We start from the raw sequence: 21640 nt of genomic DNA on the forward strand, positions 1-21640 counted from the left end.
CGGCGGCGCCCGCGGAAGGCCCGCCCGCCGACCCGGAAGGCCCGGCCGGGGCCGCTCCGCAGCGCCTCCGTCCCTGTCCCTGTCCCTGTCCCTGTCCCTGTCCCTGTCCCTGTCCCTGTGTCTGTCCGTGCGGGGGCCGGCGCCTCCCGCTCCGCCGCCGCCGCCATGGGGAAGTCGTTCGCCAACTTCATGTGCAAGAAGGATTTTCACCCCGCCTCCAAATCCAACATCAAGAAGGTGAGGGGGTCTGGGGGTGCCCCGGGGGGGACGGGTTGCCGGCACTGCAGCGGCCCGAGTAGTGCTCCTCATCTTCCTGGGGTGGCACCGGGGCTGCGGCAAACAGGATGGAGGACGCAGGGAAAATAGTTAAGAAATACTTGAAGCTTCGGGTTTTCTTGTTCCCAGGTGTGTATGACTGTCGCATTTTCCTGGCTCAGGCTTTTCAAGACCTGGTTCCCAGGACAAATAGGCACTGTGCACCGTCCAGGAAAACCCCACCTGTCACGATGTGCCCGTGTTTTCCCAGTGTTTCGTACCTGCTTCGCGCTGGTTGCAGGTGCCCTCCCCAGAACTGTGTCCCATGCCAGGAACCCCCGATAGGACTTGGGGCTTGGGGTCTGTCGAGACTTCGCCGATCAAGGATCACTGCAGGGAAGACAGTGGCACCCACAGGGTATTTTCTGAGCCTGCTTTTCCTTTCGAGCTACCAAATTTTCTCCTGTCTTTTCAGTGTGTAAATGTTGTTGGAACTTGGAGTTTCTCAAAATTATTGCTGTGAGAAGTTCATTTATTAAAATGCTGGATGAAAATAATGTATTTCATGTGATTTAGAATGGTGATCATCCCTCGTTAAGCATTCTTAATTGAGTAAGCCAGTTATTTATACATTAATGTATTTTGAAATACTTTTTGTATTTAAGTAGAAGCTTAATTATTTTAACTAGGTATGGATGGCAGAACAGAAAATCTCATATGATAAGAAGAAACAAGAAGAATTAATGCAACAGTATCTGAAAGAACAGGAATCCTATGATAATAGGTGAGAAATGGCTTAAGATTGCACACTTCTTCCTCCTGGCTTGTTTTCATGGTAGTGAAGTCATATTGCAGTGAGCAATTCAAATTCCTGTCTCCCATTGACTGTAGTAATAGGAGAGAGCAGTGATTCATTGTGATGTCTGATTAAGCAGAAGTCACAAGAACTTATTTAAAGTGGTTTGTGCCTGTCTTCTAATCAGTTTTCAAAATCTGCTATGTTTCATAGAACAGTTGCTAACCTTGTATAATAATACATATGTATCACACAAATCTGATTTTCATAACTCTGGACATACTGCTTTTCAGTTGAGATTGAAATGTGTGATTTTTGGTACACAGTGGATCATGAAAAAGCATTGGCTGGTCTCTCAGGTTTTTTGATACTCAGATTTTTTTACTCTCATCAACAAATAAAAAAATGCTAGTTATCACAACAATTTCATACTGGTTTGGGGATTTTTTTGTGAGCGTTACCAATGTGACTGTTTTGTGTGTGACACCCCAAACTGCCCTTTTTTTGTAGGTTGCTTATGGGTGATGAGCGTGTGAAGAATGGTCTTAATTTCATGTATGAGGCCCCACCTGGAGCAAAGAAAGGTGATTTCCTGATTTTGGACAGGTTGTATTGCAAAGCTAAAAACCTCCTGAAGAAATAAGCACAATTTATTTTATTTTAAAATAACACGTCCATAGTGAGGTAATGATAGGAGGCGTGATTTTTAATTCTTTCTGTGGCAATATGCAGATATATAGATAAATAGATGTAGATATATATATATTATATGTAATAATTTTGATCGCACAAAACTTTAATTTCTTTCAGAGAGAATGGTTGGGGTTTTTTAAGTAACAGTTCAATATGAAGGAGAAAACCAGATAAAATATCTTTCCTGGAAACAATTAATAAAGAAATAATAATAATAAAATAAATTCTGTCCTTAACCAAGGGTGTTTCTTTAGCCAATTATAAAGCTATTGGATGAAGAGGACTAGACCTTACCAAGGCAGCAACTCAGACAACACAAACCTGTATTTTGGCCTGCTCTCCTTTACAGAAATAGCAGGTTGCTTTTGTTTAAAAGTTATGCCCATAATTCAACTTGATGCTTGTCAAACATAGGAAATACTGGAGCAAGAAATTAATTATCAGAAGTTATAAAAATAATAAATGCTGAAATTCAGTAGTCAGAAGTGCTGCCTGATCTGTGTCTGGTGAGTCTATGGCTGTTTAGTAGTGTCATAAATGGAAGTTTGTAAATACCTGGTGGACACTCATATCAATCACTTAATTTTAGCAAGATCTGAATGTAAGTGAAGAACTAAGAAAATTCCCTCTAAGAGAAAGGATGTTCACTTCAAAATACATCTTTCCCATTTGCATGGAATCACTTGGAAATGCTTGGATGGACTCATTCTCGTTGACCAAGTTTTGCGATTATTTTACTTTAGAAGCTCTAATAGTCATCTCTTAAGCTCAGAGGAATTGCCATTTCAAAGTAGCAAGTATTGCTAAACTTTTTTCTTTTTATATCTTAAAAGTATTGTTGCTACTCTTACAAAAAACGTTTAAAGTTTTTATTTGTGTAACAAATCAACATAGTTTTAGAAGATGATTCTGGATTTACAGGATTTATAGCTTTATACTAGAGGCTGGTTATTTGTAAGTGCACTCTATTGAAATAAAACTACTTCCTGAGTATTTGCACTGTTGATTAGTGTAAACAATAAAATGTTTGGTCTTTAGCTTAGCGGGGGAAATACCATCTGCATTTTACATTTATAATTAATGCATCATTTCTTTTCTTTGCATGCTTTCTGAAAATTCAAAGAGGAAACAAAAGAGGTATTTAATTACATTATTTACGTTTTCTTCTTGCTGACTTAAATTGTATTCTGAAAAACTTCAAACTTACCATGTTTTCTGTTTTATAGCAAGAAGGAGAGACTGAATACAAATTTGAATGGCAAAAAGTTGCTCCTCGAGAAAAGTAAGATATCTGGATTTTTTCATATGCTTTTATTTTTGTCCACTTTTTCCCCTTTTTTTTTCCCTGTAATATTTTTGAGCAGGTCAAAAATATATTTTGTGTAATCTTGTCACGTCCTGACACTTAATTAATAAAACCTGTTAACCTGGAACTCTTTATTTTTTTAATAAATCTCAGCTTTATTTTAATTTCATTTTTACATCCATATTTGAAGACGCATTAAAAACAATGTTTACAGGACTTATACCTCTGAAATGGGCGTACACTTATCAACAAAAGGTAGTTTTGTGTATGATGTCTGTTAAAAAATAGTAGTGAATTGAGGTTTTTTTTTTTTTGTGTTTGTGTAACAGATATGCCAAGGATGATATGAATATCAGAGATCAGCCATTTGGTATCCAGGCAAGTGACATAAATTTCACTCTGTGGATGGCTGGGGTGTATTTCAAATGTTGTCTAACTGCAGAACATTCACATGGACTCTCTTAACAGTGGCTTTCAAAGCTTTTCTTCTGCCTAATGACACAGACATTTCTGTAAATGTTTGGCTGTGTTGGTGACTAAATTGTGTCAATTGGCTTTGTTGCCTTTAGGTGCGGAATGTGAGATGTATTAAATGCCACAAGTGGGGTCATATCAACACTGATCGAGAATGTCCCTTGTTTGGCCTTTCTGGAATCAATGCAAGTTCAGTCTCCAGTGATGGTTCAGGTAGGCAGTGAATGGTTGGTAAAGGTTCTGGTTAGGCATATGGGGGGAGCTCATCATGTTTAATTTTAGAAGGTTTAAGTTTATCCCATTTCAGAGAGCTGATGAAATCTGGAAAACAGTTATTTCCAAGTGTAGGATCCACAATTTTGAGTTAATTATTTCAAATTGCAGGGACCTAATTTTCTAATTAGTAACTCATTTAAAAAGGATTCTGTATTGCTTTGATCCTGTCTGTGCCTAAAACGAGAAGCTGCAATGAGACTTTAGATCAGAGTGGCAAAATTTGTGTCACCAAAAAAATGAGTGGATTGTCAAAGACTGTCCCAGTTCAAACTTAAGCAAACTGCTCAGATAAGATGGAACTTATCATTAGATCTTTGTTAATCACTTGGTGAAAAGGAGGGGTTTGTGGGCTTTTTAAAAATATGTAACTGTGTAAGTGGACAAGCAACTGTGACCTAGAATTCTAAATGTCTGCTTTCCTTTCATCTGACTTCTTTTTGCTTCTTGTACCACAATTTTTGTTTCTTCTATTCACTCTCCTGTTAGGTGAAGTCACACAGCAGTTAGTGCTGAATTGTGTTTGAAGAAGTGGGTATAAACATTCAAATTGAATATTGCTTTTGCCTATGGTACTTTTTTTCCATGAGTTAACCCAAACTGTAATGCTTTTAAGTTTCCTAAAATTGAGCATGTTAAAGAAACATCAGGTAGCATGGATGAGTCTTCAGCCTTGCTGTACTGTGCTTTAAAGTTATGTGTTGCATCTTGGATTTTGCAGGGATACAGTTGCACACCTGATGGTTTCTGCTTTTCTTCTGTCTTCCTTCAGGTTATCTATTTTATATAGCAGCTCCTAGTTTTGAGCTCCTACATATTTGGCCTAACAATCTAACAATCTTGTTTTTCAGAATTAGGTCACAGAGATACATAGGTTCTTTGGGATGAGGCCTGGAGGAATTGAGTTAAAGGAAATGGTGACTTTTACTCTCCTGTCTTTTTAGACATTGTCTGATGATTATGTCATTGTATTACTGCTGCAGTTGACTTGCTCAGCCTTTCTGTTCAGTTGGTTATAAAATTAAATCATGTTTTTGCATGATTCTTATCTTAGAAAAAAGCTGTGCTTAGAGCATTTATTGGTGGTGGAATTATATTGTGCAGCTCTTGCATGTCAGAGATGCTTTTGTGCTACAGAATTCACTGTCCACACCTCAGTTCAAATGATGTGGGTAAATTTTAGGGGTGTTTGGTTAAGAAAGCAGAAAATATTTGTACGTGCTTGTACAAACCTGAATATGCATTCCTTATTATTCGTTACAGTGTAATACAGACACTCTGCAGTGTCAGTAGAAGAAAAACTGCTTGTTTCAAGTCTTACTAAACTATCTATATAGGTGTAGGCAACGTTTGACTGCTGTGGGTGTTTCCCACTTAAAGAGATGTCCCCCAAATGGCTTTTCAAACCATCTTTTTAAGCCTAAAGAGAGCATTTAGCATATATGATGAATTTTGCATGAAGTAAAATAGTGTAAAAATACTTAGATGTTCTCAGGCTGTGCCAGTGCCCTTTCATTTTCAACTCTGGAACTTAAAAGACAGTGTGCTACGCTGAGCTTAGACTCTTGTAGGCTGAGGAAGGATTTTTAAGGAGTAGGGGTGGGCGACAGATCAGGATTTGTATATATAATTTGTAAGACACTGTTCTTGAATTTGAATAGTCAGCTGTAATGATACTGCTACTTTCTCTTTCTTCCAGGGAAACTATGTAAAAACACTGTAGGTAAAGCTTAAAGTTCTTGATTTAATAGCAAATGCAAGGCTTAGAGAAAGTGGTAATATTAATTACAACAGCATGTAAAAGGTTGTCTGCTTTTTCTAGCCTCAGGAATACAAACCTTTCTAAACCTTCATCTGATTTAATAACAAGTTAAGTTACACTCCTTTGGTGACTTCTGGAAATGTGTGTAAATGAAGCATTACAGTTAAGTGATGACACAAATTCTTGAATTCACTACTTCTCCTAAGACCCATAATTCATCCACGTGTTATGTTAAAGCATATACCATATATTTAAAAAAAAAAAAAAGAAGTATGGGTTGTTTTTGGTTTTTTGTTTTTTTTTTTTTTTTTTAATGTTGAAAGCCTGACAGCAGTCCTGTGTTAGCCAGGATGGGAGTAATTACTTTGCATTGCTGAGAGTTCAGCCCAGTTGTTGCAGTGCTGCAGATCCAGTTAGCTCTGCTGCATCTGTTTCCACCTCCAAGAACCTTCTTCTGTTGCTCTGTGCAGTACAGCTCCTCAAACTCTGTTTCTTCTTGCTTCTCTTTATCAGTAATTGCATGCACTCCTAGGTTGCTGTCTAGACTAAATTCCTGATTTTTTTAAATTGCTTTATAGTACTGCAAAAATGTCCATTGCCACACTGTTCTTTGGACTAGCTAGAACTCCAGCAAATGCTACTTTGGAAGAGACAGAGACTTTTTAGAAGATCATCTTTTTATGAAACTGTTCTGTGTTTTGTGAACTGATGATTAGGTTTTTAAAAATCCCTTGCACTTGAAACAAGTTGAATTGCACATGAATTGCTTCCCAAGCACTCCCTCCTCCACATGTCACAAGTGTCTCCTTGTGGTTAGAAAGCTGGTAAAAAACATGTAAATAGTCCACAGTTTTCATTTATTGTGGTTGTCAGCACCAGGGAAAAAAAAAAAAGTGCAAAACTGCTTGGCTTCTAAGGTCAGGTAAAGTTCATTCGTTTTTTCTGAAGCAGTTCTTTTCTAAAATGTAGAGGTTAAAACACATGTGTCTGGACAGAGCAAAGAATAGGGATTTCAAGGCTAGGCAGTGATTACTGGTAGTATACAGCAGGTCTGGAATGTGTACTAAATTTATTTGACCGGGCTTTTTAGTAACCCAGTGTGTAAAAATACGTTTGCAATGAACTCTCAAAGAGTTGAAAAGTATTCAGCTAAATTATTAGAGCGTGTAGTACTTGCAAAGGCTAGGAAGTACTGCCATATTTAGAAAGTAGTTGAAAACTTCTTTCTAGCTGGTGTTTCAGGAAATTGAAATATAAATATTGTCTGATAAATGTAAGGGTACAGCTGAGAAACACAGATATAATGAGGAAGAAAGGTGAAACCAGGGTCAAATTTTAGTACACTAGTCAATGTACAGGGATTCCAATTAGTTTATGAAATTAATTGTATTAGAGGGACCAAATTTAAGTCCTAAATAGGTAAACATATTTTTAAAGAGGAAATCTTTGAAATTTTTTTATATTCTTTAGAAGAGCTATATTCTTTGAAGTTACTAACTTGGTAGTGCTTTATTTCTTCTGATTTATAATCTTTTCATCCTAATAGAACTTGATCTTACATCCTTTTCATGCAAATTGAATGGAATAATTTTTTTAGGCAGTGCGTGGTAGTTACCCTAGCTAAATTTAGGTTAGAATTCTTCAAACTTCGCAAATACTCTCCCTTGCTCGAGCACACCATGCATCAGCACAGTGTTGGAAGGCTCTGGTCCATGTGCTGCTGAGCATCCTGGCTGGTGATAAATCTCTGCCCAGTCAGTGCGTGGGAACATTGGGCTTCATGGTTTTTAATCTGGTGTGCTAAAGACACTGGCATCACTGATTTCTGCAGAAGTAGGTTTTAAAAAATGCTCTGGTTTTCCTGTCTAAGATCTGTAGCAGACCTTGATAAAAGTTCAGTTTGTGTTTTGTTCTAATTTTTTCCTGCTTCAGAAAGAGTGAAGCATAATGTCTTGTTTGGAGTCATTATTTCTGTCAGCTCAGAAAAAATGTTTGACTGCAAATAAATGAAAGTGAAACTCATGGCTGATGTAGTTGACTTATCTAAAGTTTCTGCTCTGTTTCTCCATAAGGAAAATGAAAAATGATTAACTGAGATTTCTGTTTTCCCCCCACATCATATCCAGTATAGGCTTTTTCTTTTCCATAAATTTTACAAGCTGTGATTCTGTCATTTCAGCAGAATAACTATCTTTTAATCTGATGTGAAGACTACATTGTAATGTTCCTCTTGACACATAAAACCGGTCGGCAATGGCCATATTGGATTTGGTGGATATTTTGTGTGCAAAGACCAGTCACAGCCTTCGATTTCCTCCAGTGAAACTGCTGCAGGCCAGAGGGTGTTTGTGGCTCAGAACTGTGTTCTGCTGTCTTTCAAGATCTGACATACATTGCAAGACTTCAGCAAACAAAAATAGTTACAATCAGTACCTTAACTTGGGCATGGTGGTTTGGTTATTTTGCTTCTGGGATCATTTTACTAATCTAGCTGGTAATTCATACAAAAAAAAAAAATCTTACCATTAAAAAAAGCACCTATTGAATAATATCTCACCAGTGAATAGAGATTATTTTTGCAATAAGGCAATTTCAGTGGATGTGGTTATCATGGGATAATCACACCCCTGGGGTACAGCCTTGTCTGTAATCTCCCAGGAGTGTAATTATTGCATGATAACTGCACCCCCTGGTGTTGCATTATTTCTATTATGAAATTCTTAGTTTTAGATAGAAAGTAACTTTGATCACTGGAAACTGCAAAGTAGTGTTAGAATGTTCCAGCTGTGAGGCTTACAGAGACCAACTTAGAAGATTTACTTCTCCTTTACAAAGGTAAATTAGGCAATCAAAATGCTGCTTTGGGCTAAACTGATTTACAGAGTGTTTTACTGATAAAATCCTAACTTTCAAAGTTCACACAAGATGAAAATATGGGTTGTGCTTCTGACTTTACATGCCAGTGTGTATATATGCATGTAGAAAATACAGAATGCATACCAGCAAAAAAACCAGCTCACTAGCATCTCAAAGTTTGCCTGCTTTTACAACCCTTTTTTATCATTAACCAGCAGCATCTGTTTGAGAGGGTTTTTTTGTGAATCCTGAAAAGCCATTGACTTGATTGGAACAGAGATCATTTGGTGTCCTGTGCAAAATGTTTTAAAATAATACTGTTATCTCACTTCAGAATTGCCTGTGACTTTCTTGATCTTGAAGCTAGGACACACTGAATATTTTTTTTTTCCTTTCCCTTCTTTCCTGCAAACAATCTATCCTGTTCAATGATGGTTTGGGCAGATGAGGGGAGGGATTACTAAAAAAGCTATGAAAGCTTGCATGCTTACAACTTTCACTATGTGTTTTTTAGAACAAAGAACCCACTATGGATCTCTTCCTTACTTATGGAGAGAGGTAGTACTATTGTAGGAATTGAGGGTCTCAAATTGTATGAATAGCACAGTTAGAAGTGGGATGGTAAGGTTAAAAGATGTTCTTGCACTCTTGGCCTATGAAAGCTAAGCTCGGAGACTGCTGAGCATCCTTCTCTGCTGTGGGCTACTTTGCGTATCTTACAGCTGACTGGCTCCATATATGTGATCCGTGCTGTGGAATTACTGAGGAAAAAGTAGTGTGAGGTGCTTAGCACCTTGTGGAAAATTCAGGCAGATAAAGGTAAAAGTCTAATGGAGCAATGTCTGTGTTTATCTGGTCCTATGGTCTATCCAGATAAAACCACTTGAGGTGTGGCTGTGCAGATGCAGCCTTCTAAAGGCTCCTTACGCAGTCCTGGGGTTTGCACCCTCTCTTTTCATCTCCTGAGTGCCCCTGAACTAACTGTGGGTGTTGTTTGTATCTGTCTGTGACTTAGTGTGTTCCACTGGTCTTAAGCTTTTCAGTGAAATACCTTTCCAGAGTAATAACTGAAATTACCAGTCACATGGAGACAGCAAAAAATGAAATTTATGTTTATGTTACATTATGTCTGTATCTCACTGCAATTTCCCAGTGACAAATACGGTACCTTTTTTCCCAACAGATAAAAAGTATGCATTGCATTGGGAATGCAGGAATTTTTAAAAAATGTTCTCTTGAATTTGTAATAACCAAGAAAAGGTATTTGAATATGTTAACTCTGAGTATTTGTATAAATGGTCATCTGTAGAAACATATAGTGTGTGAAACCTTCCTTTATGATCTGCAGCTGAGACCTTTGATTGTGAACAGTAGGAACCTTAACTAAATCTTCACATAGTTTAAGAACTGTCACATTTTAGAATAATCCTCCATTTATGTTTCAGAACCCTTGGTATTTGTTGTGAATGCATAAAACACAGATTCTATATGAAATCTTGTGCTTAGCATTTAAGCAATAAATATGGATTCTAATAGCAGTCTGATAATGTTTAATAGGTTTTACTGCTCCAGAAAAGTAAAAAGGAAACTCTGGTTTCTCTGAAATACCATATCACAAAAGCGTGGCAGATTGCACCAAAATTCTGTGCTAAAGTGTTAAACACAGTGAAACTGCAGGCCCTCTGAAGAAGAGCTAATTAAAAGCCAGAGGTTTTAGTCACTGATTTCTCTCAGTGCCAACTGCAGCAGTTGCTTTGAAGTGTAAATATGGTCTGAATGCACTCATCTCTGAAATAGATGAAAAAATTATCAGTAAAAAATGATTGATTCTGAATTAGTGGAGGCAGCCTAAATTTACTGTGTGTCATGATCACATAATTTTGATAATAGTTCTTTGTCCTTTAGATAAAATAAGTGCCTACTCTCATCCCTGTCACAACCTCAGTAAAAGTTCACAGACTATGGAGTGTGATTAAGCTCAGTCTGTAATTTTTTTCTGTTTTTGTTCGATTTCCTTTTAAGCCATATTAACAAAAGCCATAGAAAACTCAGTGGACAGAACAAGAAAGTATATGGATGTATTGACACAACCGTCTATTCTAATATTAGTTTGTCTTTTAAAGCAAAACCTGAAAAGCATTGTATCATATGTTATGTCTTTGCTACCACCCAGAAAAGGCAGCATTCTTCATTCATAGTACATTTATCCTTCCTGAGGTTGTGTGCTACACTGAAATCCAACAGCAGAATATTTTCTAAAGCCTAGTTAATTCAAAAGAGGTTTTTTGGAGTTTTTTGTTTGTTTGTTTTTGTTTGGTTTTTTTTTTTTTTTACTTCCTAGGTATTTATTTATCTACTTTTCCACATCAAAGCATGTCTTTAGTACCACTGTTGTGTAGACCACCACATAAATTTCAGTTTGGAGGAGTTTTGGCCTCATGTGGTCCAAGCTGGCTATAAGAAAGGATGATGACAACATGCTTTAGGCCTACTTTGTTAACAAAAAATGTGTAGCAATAAAAGAGAATCATTGAGAGTATCTTGTCCTTGATTCATTAATTTTTAAGCATGGTAGCATGGAGTTTACTGACCATGACATATACTGGCAAATTGATAGCAGATGCACAGGTTTGCTATGTTTACATTTCCATGTAAATTATCTCTCTTACCAAGTCAGCAGAAGTGTGATGGTGTGATGATGGTGATGTTTTTAGATTAAAATTATCACATTTGTAAATGGAAAGATATCCCAAGCCAGAACACGTTTTCATTAAGGGAGAAAAGCCTGTTCTAAAAGACATACTCTAAATACTCTGTTTTGATGATAGGCAAAATGAGCACTAGTTAAAATAAGTAGTTGTAATTAAAATTACACCATAAAGAATCTACTTTTCCCAGTATTTTCTACAATTTTACAGTAACTTTTATTTAGTGTACTCTATTTAATTTCATAACAGTACATAGAATACAAAACAAGACATGCTTACAACCTTAAATATCAGACAGTTCTGTAACTGCAGCCACAATGTAAGTACAGCTGGTTACTGTCATTTCCCCTGCCAAAGGCGGCAGTAATATTCACAATATTATTGTTTCTTATGTCTTTGCTTTCCATTTGTATTCCACAATAAACAATAAAAATCCATTTAAAACTTGATTGATTGTAAAGAATAAGTCAGTTTGCTTATCTGTACTGGTGACAGTAGTGAAAGCTTTTATCAGTAAATTGGGCAAATACTATCAAGGTGTGTATCATGAGCAGGTGGAAGTAAAACTATTTTTGGTGATACTGGCAAACATAACATGAAGGTCTGTCTTCACTGCCACTGAAGCTGTTGCAGAAAAAGTGATGTTTAATCACAGTTGTTATGAAAAGGTGTTTCAGCATCCTGTTCCCTCATATTAAATAATTAGAAAAATGTGCTTTACACGTTGTAATGCAGGCCTGCTGGATGGTGTGTTACAGCTGGCATTGCTCTCCTAAGGGTGCCCATGCCTCCTAGAGAAAACGTTCTGAAAATAACAGTGTTACATGCACTCTACATTTATAGCATCAAGAGAAGTACAGACAGAATAGAAAATTAATTGCAGCTGTAGGTTTCTCTGGTTTCTGGGACAGGTGTGGGGTAGTAATGCGGGGTGGGAGAGCTTGCTTGCAAGTAAGTGAAATGCAGAACTGTGTTCCCCTCCTGATGGACTAATAGAAGCAGAACTGACTCTGGTAAATTCATCTCAGTTGTGTGATGAGAAATTGGAGTGCTCCTTGTTCTAAAAAAGCAAATTTACAAAATGTTATAGAAATCCTAATATGACATTCTTCTGCAATCCAGTGTAATTGATGCTCATATATGCCTGAGAAAAAAACCTGTTTACATATCTCCTGTTTCTTTAATTGTACAAGTATCATAAAGATGCACCAAAAGCTGTCAAGCTAAGATTGTACTCAGGTAGTGCTTTGTGAAGACTCAAATCTTTCTTTTCACATTTCATTGCATATTTTGAGTTTTTAGTTTCTGTGCCCCAACTCTTTGAGTCAACTGAGCCATCTGAATTGTATCCTTAAATAATATCTTAAACAGAAGATAACAGAGAGAATCAGTGCAGCAAGAACAACTGTGGAAAGTAAGCAGGAAGAAACTGTAACCTCTTTATGTGACAACACTGTTTCTTCAGAATCACAATAGCCAAAAAAAAAGCCCCTTTAGAAATCCTTTGGTGGGTCTTTAACTATGGAGACCTTTGCATGCAAGCCCTTAGTATAATTTTAAGTACCTGTAACTACAGCAGTTGACATTTGTCTTAATGCATAAAAATAAATGTCATATTCACAAGCAGTTAATTGCACTATATGAAAAAAAGTTTTTCCAAGACTGTGAATTAGTTCCAAAGCAGATAAATGGTTTCGTTTTAGCCAAGTGGCATCTGGGAAGGTTTTAAAGATTTTTTTCCCTTTTTTTTCCTATCAAAATGCAAATTTCAGAAAATAACCTTGACAGTCATATTCAAAAATAGCAAGGTACTGTATTTGACTTGTTTCAGGAAGAATAAGAAACAGATGATGAAACTGTGTAGCTTTGAACTTATTTTTAGTTTGCTGATGAAAGAATGCTGGGAGACTACTTGTCAGAAGTTGTAGCAATCAGCTATTTTTATAGGATTTCTGTATCTAAAGTTCTGCCAGCTCGTGGTATAATATCTCTAGATGTTTTCACCTGCCTGAGGTCACAGGTCACAGAGGTAGCTTCTTCACAGGCTGTCTTACAAGTCTGTATGCAATGCCTATACAGAGAGATTGATTTTCATAGCACATAAATTTTTGTGCCTCATGTAGGACTGACTCTTTTCAAGTTGATGGGTGCTGTTCAAGAATAATAAGTTATCATCATAGCCAAAGATTTTAGCCAACTGAGAGCCTCTCAGCTCAGTCTTACCATCTGTTTTACAGTTAATAACTCAGCTGGAGCATAGGGCTGCCAGGTATACCTAGTACTGCTTTCTCTGACAGGCCTGGAGGGTGACGACACAAGTGTGGTCATAAGCCAAAGGCAGGCTGAAAAGATTTACCACTTTGGGTTACCAGGCAACGTGGTGGCATCAAGGTTTAAACTTTAACTGCTTAATAGGGAGGCCAGGGACACTTCTGAGAAGTTGCTTTTTTCAAATCTCTGTTAAGTGAGGTTCAGTTTTTAGGGTTTCTTTTACAGACTTTGCCTCTCTCATTTACATTAGCCAGGAGAAATCCCCTATTAAATTTTATAGTATGGAAATCAGAATGTGATCATTTAGTCACAGGTGTAGACATCTTTTAGGACTCTTTGAAAAAGCATCTCCAAAGGAAGTATGTCAATGCTGTCACATAAAACAGCCGTGCCCAGGAATCCTGAGAGACCTCAACCTGTCACTGATATTTCAAGGAAAATCAGATCTATTTATCAACATCATTAAAATATGAATCAAAAGCAGTCTGTTGAGGTGGGAGAAGAAAGCCACCAAGCATTTGATTCCTTTGATGCCAAGCAAAGGAGTTTAATTATGAGAATAAACATTTTCTTGATTGTTGTTCTGTTGCAGAAAGTAGATAGAAATAGAGGTTTTCAGTTCAGCTGTGCAGCCATTGTCAAATGTGATGTCTTAACTGAATTTACCAGTCTGGACTTGTAACCAGGTAGAAAACAGTCTCTTTAGACTTTGCAGATCAGAGATTGTTTTCTCACTGCTGTGTCCCTACAGGTGTCTTGCTGTCATTGGGCAGCAGAACTTCTGAGAAGCTCAGTGGCATCCTTGTTCAAAAAAAAAGTGTAAGCAGGTTCACCTGTTTCATCCTCTCAAAAATGTTAATGTTTTTCAAACTGCAAAGATGCCGTACTGCAAGGAAGTGTCTTCCATAATCAACTACTCTGGACAACTGCCCATGTCATGCCTGGCTGGGGTCTGCACACAGAAGGGTTGTAAAATAGGATTGTGTTTTGACTCTACTTCCGTTTATGGGGTTGGTTTCTCTTCTGAATCTCATTTCCTAGTGTTTTCTAAAACCTTTAATTGTAATAAAAATAACATACTTAATAAAACTTCTTGGAGATTCTTGCATCTCCTCACAAGCTAGGCTGAACCTAAATTACTGTTTCCCTCACAACTGTAGGGACACCAAAACAGGAATAATTTATTTCATAAACAACTTTAGTCTCAAGTTTCTGTGGGTGCATTTGATGCAGCTTGTATATGTCCACAAAACAGGAATAACAGTAGTTTGGTAACTTTGCTTATCATGGTAATACTGGGTTGCAACTGAAATACTGTAGGTGGAGCTATGAATTTCTCTTTGACACTATTAATATACAAGGAAACAGATGCACAAAAATCGGTAGTGTTGGGCATTCATTACAAGCTTTTTCTTAAAACAGAAGAAATTATTTTGCTTGCCTTTTTCCAGTGTTATGCACAAAGAATGCCATAAAGGTGTGCTTCTGGAAAATAATTTTGAATTGTTCTTTTGAAGGCCAGTACGCCTTCATGTCTCTCTGGTCTGAGTTCTGACTGTAGTCCTCATAGGGAACCACAAGATTAGGGCTTCTGTCTGGATTCTTCAGCAAGTCTGCTGTATAGATTTGGACAAGTTGCATTTCTCAATTGATCTAATCTTACTAATGAGAATAATTAAGTATTGGATACACACCAAAATGCGTACAATGCTGAAACACTGAAGAGGAGTACCTAAGAAGATAGTTAAGTTACTTTGTCAGGCAGTGGCTCTTTGAATAATAGGGAGGAACTGCCTTTGAATAACAGAGGTATTCTAGGCTTGAATTGGTCAAGTGTTCTGGTTTCTTTGGTATGGAGATACCTTTCATGACTCTATGCTTTGTCTCTGTTTGGCTTGCTCATACAGGGTTTTTGACTGAATTGTATAGCTGTTTTATATGGACTTCACAAATCAAGGCCTCTTCTGGTACCAAGAGGCCATTAGGTGTCTGTCTAATGTTAGTTTGTGTTCCAGCCAGAGTAGATTTTGGCAAGCAGACCAAGGTGTGAAATTTGAAATATGCAAAAATGTAGACACTGGGGCCTGTACACATTCATTAATTGTGAGTTTACAATTATACTATAACACATAAAAAGAAAAAGCACTTTCGGTAAAGTGCAGGAGGGATGGGAAATAACCCCCTACTTAGAAAAATGTAAACTCAAGGGAAGACTAAAAGATACCTCATTTTAAAATTCTTCTGCCCGACAAAATAAGGAACTTTTTAAAAAGAGAGTCATTAATGCAGGGTCTCCTTAAACCATTTCCAAAGCCTTGTTTCATTCCTTCCTGCTTTATATGTAGGCCTGTTTGTTTCTGCAAGGTAATATATTGTATAGGAAAACTAAGAAAAAGGTTATTTCTTTTGAGAAAGTGCTATACTACTTTCCATATATTTTCTGTAGCAAAAATCTCATTTTATTTTTCTATACTTGTCTGTGTTAAAAATCTCTGAGTTTTGTCAGTCTTCCCAACTAAGAAAGTCTTAAACCACAGAGCAGGATCGGTACATTTCATAAGGCTAACTAATCTTACCATTTACAGTAGTTTACTGAAGTAACAATAAACGTGTGCTCCATGCCCTGTTTTACATTCCCTTTAATTTAGATTTACCTTACACAGTTCATTGACAGTAAGGCTAGTGAAGGAACTGGGAAGGAAATTTACTGAAAGTGACCTCACAAGAGAGTGAATGTTTCGGGTGAAGAAAAAGTACCTAATCAGACAAGTACTCGACATTATGATCACAGGGATTCAATTAAAGGATAAGAGTGAGTTACTAGGTTTGTAAATTATGCAGTCAAGTCTGAATGATACATAATACATCCTTGTATTTTTTACTCCTTGTTAGATTCTTGCAAAGAAGGAAATCATGTGCCTCATGCCAAGACCTACTCTAATGAAAAATATAGCATGGTTTTTAAACTAATAAAACCAGAAATGTCTGAGGAGGTAACTGTCTAGAGGCTAAATATATTTGGCAATCCCTAGAATAAGTAAGGTCATAGATATTTTTCACATGTTTTATATTTCCATATGTATTCTTCTAATGCTACTTTTTACATTGAAGTTTAAAAATTTGTGTCATTGTGAAAAATGAGTTATTAGTGACATATTAGAGGTGCATTTTCTCGTTGTTTTAAAGGAGAGGAGGCACCTGAGTCTAATTTGATGTGCTTTTTTACTATAATAAAAATATATAACTAGACTTATCTAATACATTGTTTTCAACATGACAAAGTTACATAAGAGAATCCCCTTGTACTTAAAGAAAAATGCAATTATTTTCCATTCTGAATCTTCAGACTGCTGTTTTAGAAAATCATATCTGATTATTTGCTCAGCAGAAGATTATTGAGTTGATTTAGCTGTGATTTTACTTAACAAAGCTTCAACTGAATTCCTACTGTGGAGTCCAAAAAAGGTAGAGAGATATAAATGATATATTCAAACTGTGATTTTTGTGAACAGGGCCATCAATGCACCCCTCGGAGCTAATAGCGGAGATGAGAAACAGTGGGTTTGCACTGAAACAAAATGTACTGGGGAGAAACTTGACCGCAAATGATCCATCACAGGTAATATCTTTTTAGCAGTAAGCTGAAAATGTCTGTAAATCTAAATGTGATTGCTTGTGAATTGTTACTTAATGTTTTCAAATATGCATATCCATAGGAAAGCTGAATAGCTGTACCAGTAGAAAAATGTCAAAAAACTTCGTTTTCCAGCTTTGTTTCATAGAGAGTGGTGAATCATAAATTACTTATTTTAAAACCACATGTAATAAATTAAATCCCTCTTCTGGGCAACTAGAAATTGAATTTTTCATAAAGGAGTGTTTAGGGCTTCTGCTGCATACTTGTAATGCCATGCTACCCTTTGGATGAAGTTTGAGGCAGTATGCACAAATAATTACAGCCAGGAATGCTATAGCTAAAAGAGTTTTTTTACTTGATTCACTATTGTTCCAGTTATTATTTCTGGGAGTGAAAATGGTTCAATTGCCTTTACTTAGCTCGAAGTATATTACTAATTGAGGTATTTTAATAAAAGCGTAAAATGAAAGATTAATACACACTGCTTGAAGTAACCTTTGTTCATATGGCAGGATAGTCAAACCACTAGTAAAATGGGGATGACTAGAAGCTGTCTTTAAATCTTCAGTAAATCAACAGTTCATTGTGTCTGCAAAGATGGATGTACCTTTGCCTTTAAAAAAAGCTATGTATCCCAAAAAATGTAGCATATGGGCACTGTTAAATGAATCACATTGATATCAGTATATCTCCTTTATGTTAGGTGTGCTGGGGTTTCTTTGTAAGATCTTCTTAATCTTTATTTCTTCTTTCGTCTTCTGTGTGTGGCTAAAATTAAAAACATCACTGTGGTGTACCAGATGTGCATAATTTGAGGAATGCAGGGTCTTCAAAGTAGTTTTGCTTTGCTGATTGCGTTACTGTATGTAGATTATATGATTACAGTATTTTGCATTGCTAGAAGACTTTGTGCACATTTAAAGACTAATAACACAACAGTGAAGTAGATGTGTTACCCATTTTCCTAATGACTAAACCGAGACAGAAAAGTAATTTGCTTAAATTACTCTGAGTTCAAGCAGGACTAGTGTCTTCCCTATTCATCCAAGCGTGATAACAATGAGGTGACTTATCTTGGGGAATCGTGGGCTTCAAACCTGGCTCATTTTTATTAACTATTTCAGAAATGTTTCTCTCCCTAGCAGTGATTTTTTCATATGCTAGTAATAACTCCTGTTGTATAACCCCCACATTACAACACCTACTCAGCTCTAAGAGAGAATACCCACTTGGTAGTGGGTATTCTGTTCTAACCAGTGTCTTAGGCTGACTGAGTAATACAAATGTATTTGTGTCTGTGCAAAAACAAGGTATATAGATGCTTTTAAAACAGAAATCTGAATGAAAATACTATTTTTATCTATAAGAACCTTACTGCATTTTTCTAGGAGTTTGTTACAAGTGAAGGAGATGATGATCCAGAAGTTGAATTTTTAAAATCACTGTCAACCAAACAAAAACAGAAACTTCTAAGGTATGTCTGGTATCTAGGGGAGGGGATATGTATCATCAGTAGTTCTGACGGCATCCGTGATTGCCACTGTAACTCTTTGGTGCCATTTAGCACCATCAGTACAGAAGAAAATAAGCTTAGTCTAACGTACACTTGACCACAAATGGCATTATGTAGCTTGATATTTAATTGCCTTTTTTATTGTATCTAGTTTTAATGCCTTTGACTGGGGCTCATTTCCAGTTTAACTGGGATACTGAAATACTAATTGGCTCACTAGAGATGCTGTGCTGCTATTTTAAAATATTACTCTGCACTCCGTTGTTTACGGTATCTTCTTCTGTGATTAAAAATTCTGTGTTCTTGTTCACTGGTTCACAACTTGACAAAGTTTATCTTCTCCCTGTGGCTGAACTGAATCTGACCCTGTACCCCAAGGCCAAGGTTGGCCCAGCTGCACCTTATGCTTGTGTCAGGGTTTGCAGCTCACTGCTCCCTGAGGGTCTGAGTTAATGAGGTTCCTGTGCTTTGCTTTTATCCAACTGATGTTGTGTGCCAGGTGACTCACGGTTTTTTTCTCTCTTAATTTGCAATGCTATCCTGAAATAACCTCAAAATGTTTAAAATCAAAAATACTTACTACTGACTGGTAGATCCCACAGAGGCATGCAGGTAAAACAAGCTTTTAGGATAAAAGATGTCACATATGTGGGGAGTGGGAGGAGGGGGGGAAGGTGAATGGCTAAGCAGGTACATGAGTAGGTAGGTACATATGGTATTCACATATGTAATAAATCTCTGAGAATAGTGGACATGTTTTATGTTCCTTTTAAGTAAGGAATGTGTATGTAGTTAGAGTAATTTAAAATGTTATTTTTGTTTGAACTTCTGCTGGCCCAACACATTGAAATTTTTATAATCCTTTGTATTTTAGAAGTTGAAGTTCAGTAAATATTTGGGTCCTTTAGGCTTTATTAGTCTGAAGGGATTTTTTTAATACACTGGAAGCGGTTTTGCTATTCACTCATTGATTTGTGAGTGCATGATGGAATATTGTATATTTACAGATAGAAAATGTAAGTTTCTAGTTGTGTAAAAAGAGGTTACTGGAAATATCTGTATTATTTGCCTAAAGAACTCAAAGATGTATGTTTTAGTCTCAGTTTTCATCATTAATAGAAAGTGAATACTAATTGCTTTTTTTTTTCATTTTCAAAATACCTTTTTAAAATGCACAAACAAAAGCAGCAATGATTTTCTGAAGTCTCCAGAGCTGCCTTACAAGGGGAAATAAAGCACTACTGAATGTATTTATTCCCAGTTACAAAGCCCAAATTGACATCTCTTACTTATCTTTTTGAAAATTAAAGAATTAAAAAATCATATTATGCCTGTTTTGAGGGAGCAGCTGTGGATTACATACTACGGGTAATGCCAGGTTAGAAGTTCTTAAATGAAACTTTGCTGAAAAAGGAAAAGAATGCAATGGTTTTTTATGAGGATGAATGTATTTACTGTGTAGGTCATCAGAAGGGGTGAACTTTAAAAGACAGTGACTTTGCAATCTAGTATATCTTAACATGTCTGATTGTGCCACTCTTTTATTTTGAAAATAAAAGGAAATTGGATCGTCTAGAGAAAAAAAAGAAAAAGAAAGATAGAAAGAAGAAGAAGCAGCAAAAGAAAAAAAGCAAAAGTAAACACAAGAAACATAAGATGAGATCCTCTTCCTCATCCTCCAGTGAGACTTCAGTAAGCAGCAGTGATGGCGAGACTGACAGCAGAGATAAAGCAGCACAAAAGAAGACGGATTCTAAGAAAAGGAAAAAAGACAAGTTTTCAGAGGCTAGCAGCAGCAGTGATTCAGAAGGAAAGGCAAAAACGAGGAAGGAAAAACTTTATGAAGATCTCTCCAGTAGTCACGGTAACAAGGACAAAGATAGGGAGAAGTACAAGCTTTTAAAGCGAGATAGTTCTGCAGAGAGCAACAAACGGAACTCCTGTGAGGGGGAAAGAAAGTCCACAAGCAGATACCATAGCACCAACACGAGAGACGCTGAAAGAAAGGAGAGGGATAGTAGAAGCCAAAACATGAATGGAGGGAGCAGGAGAAGCCCGTGCTCAAATCACAGCAGTTCCAGGCAAAGGCACATAAGAAGAAGTCGGAGTCAAAGCCCTGGTGAAGAGCGGCATAGGAAAAATGAAACCAGAAGCCCCAGCACAGATGTACACAAAGAGAAGAAAAAATGTAGAGAAGGCTACGAGGACAAGTGCAGTAAAATGGAACACAGAGAAAGGAGCAGACGCAGTAGAAGTAGAAGCAGAAGCAGAGAGAGGAAAAAAAATGGATAGTGTAGGGGACAGGTGCAAACAAGAATCTCTCTGGGTTTTGATGAATACCTTTTAACAAGGGCTCAATTACACACTGCTGTTCATTTTCCAACCTCTGTAACTAGCATTTCCTACATAAAGCCAACAGCATCAATTCTATCGTGTTTGAATATTTGTAAATTAAGTATAAACATTAAGGTATTTTTTTACTGTCTAAATATGCTTATTGGCAAATACCTCTTGTATACATGCAGTAATTCACAGACCTGATTTTAGGATTTTAAAATACTTAAAAGCAGTATGTGATACTCTTGGTTGCATCCATGATTTCTGTTTACATGCAACTGTGAGGGGGAGCAGAGAAAGCATTTGAGATAGTTTTGGATAAGATCACTGCTTTAGATATCAAAGCATTGTCTTGTAGAGGGTTTTGGTTTTTTTCATACTGAAACATTTTTCCTGAAGTTCCCTGTGAGAGATCAATTTCATGAGTTAAAACAACAGAGAGACATAGTTCACATAAGTGTATAGCAAACATTTTTTTGCCTCCTGCAGTGTACAGCTTGGTCAGGGCTATCTAAACATCTTGAACCCCTGTTGGTATGTGTCAGTACAATGTCAAGTTATTGTTCAATAATCTCTCAAGACATGAAAAGAATATTTACTGCCTCAACTGTTTCAGGTATTTTATTGTTCGTGGTAGTAAGTTAGTGTAAATAGTCATCCTTTTGTTTTCATGAACCTTTTTGTGTTTATAGTGATTGTCAGTCATTTTCTGCATATGTTGTTAAGAACTTCCATAATAAAATATCTTATTCTTTAAAA

The 21640-nt window shown here is 36.8% G+C and overlaps 1 protein-coding gene across 1 annotated transcript; it reads left to right on the top strand.

Annotated features, from left to right (window-relative positions):
• The first annotated feature begins 94 nt into the window (after positions 1-94).
• CIR1 (corepressor interacting with RBPJ, CIR1) lies at positions 95-21640 on the top strand. The gene is made up of 10 exons (XM_066189910.1): positions 95-237; positions 945-1039; positions 1562-1635; positions 2868-2881; positions 2971-3026; positions 3380-3428; positions 3620-3737; positions 16907-17013; positions 18420-18505; positions 20104-21640. The coding sequence occupies exons 1-10, from the start codon at positions 166-168 to the stop codon at positions 20834-20836; spliced, it is 1404 nt and encodes a 467-aa protein (XP_066046007.1). The 5' UTR covers positions 95-165; the 3' UTR covers positions 20837-21640.

This window comes from Chamaea fasciata, unplaced genomic scaffold (assembly GCF_029207755.1).
Source record: "Chamaea fasciata isolate MVZ Bird 193981 ecotype frontalis unplaced genomic scaffold, bChaFas1.0.hap1 SCAF_8, whole genome shotgun sequence".
Taxonomy (NCBI): Eukaryota; Metazoa; Chordata; class Aves; order Passeriformes; family Sylviidae; genus Chamaea; species Chamaea fasciata.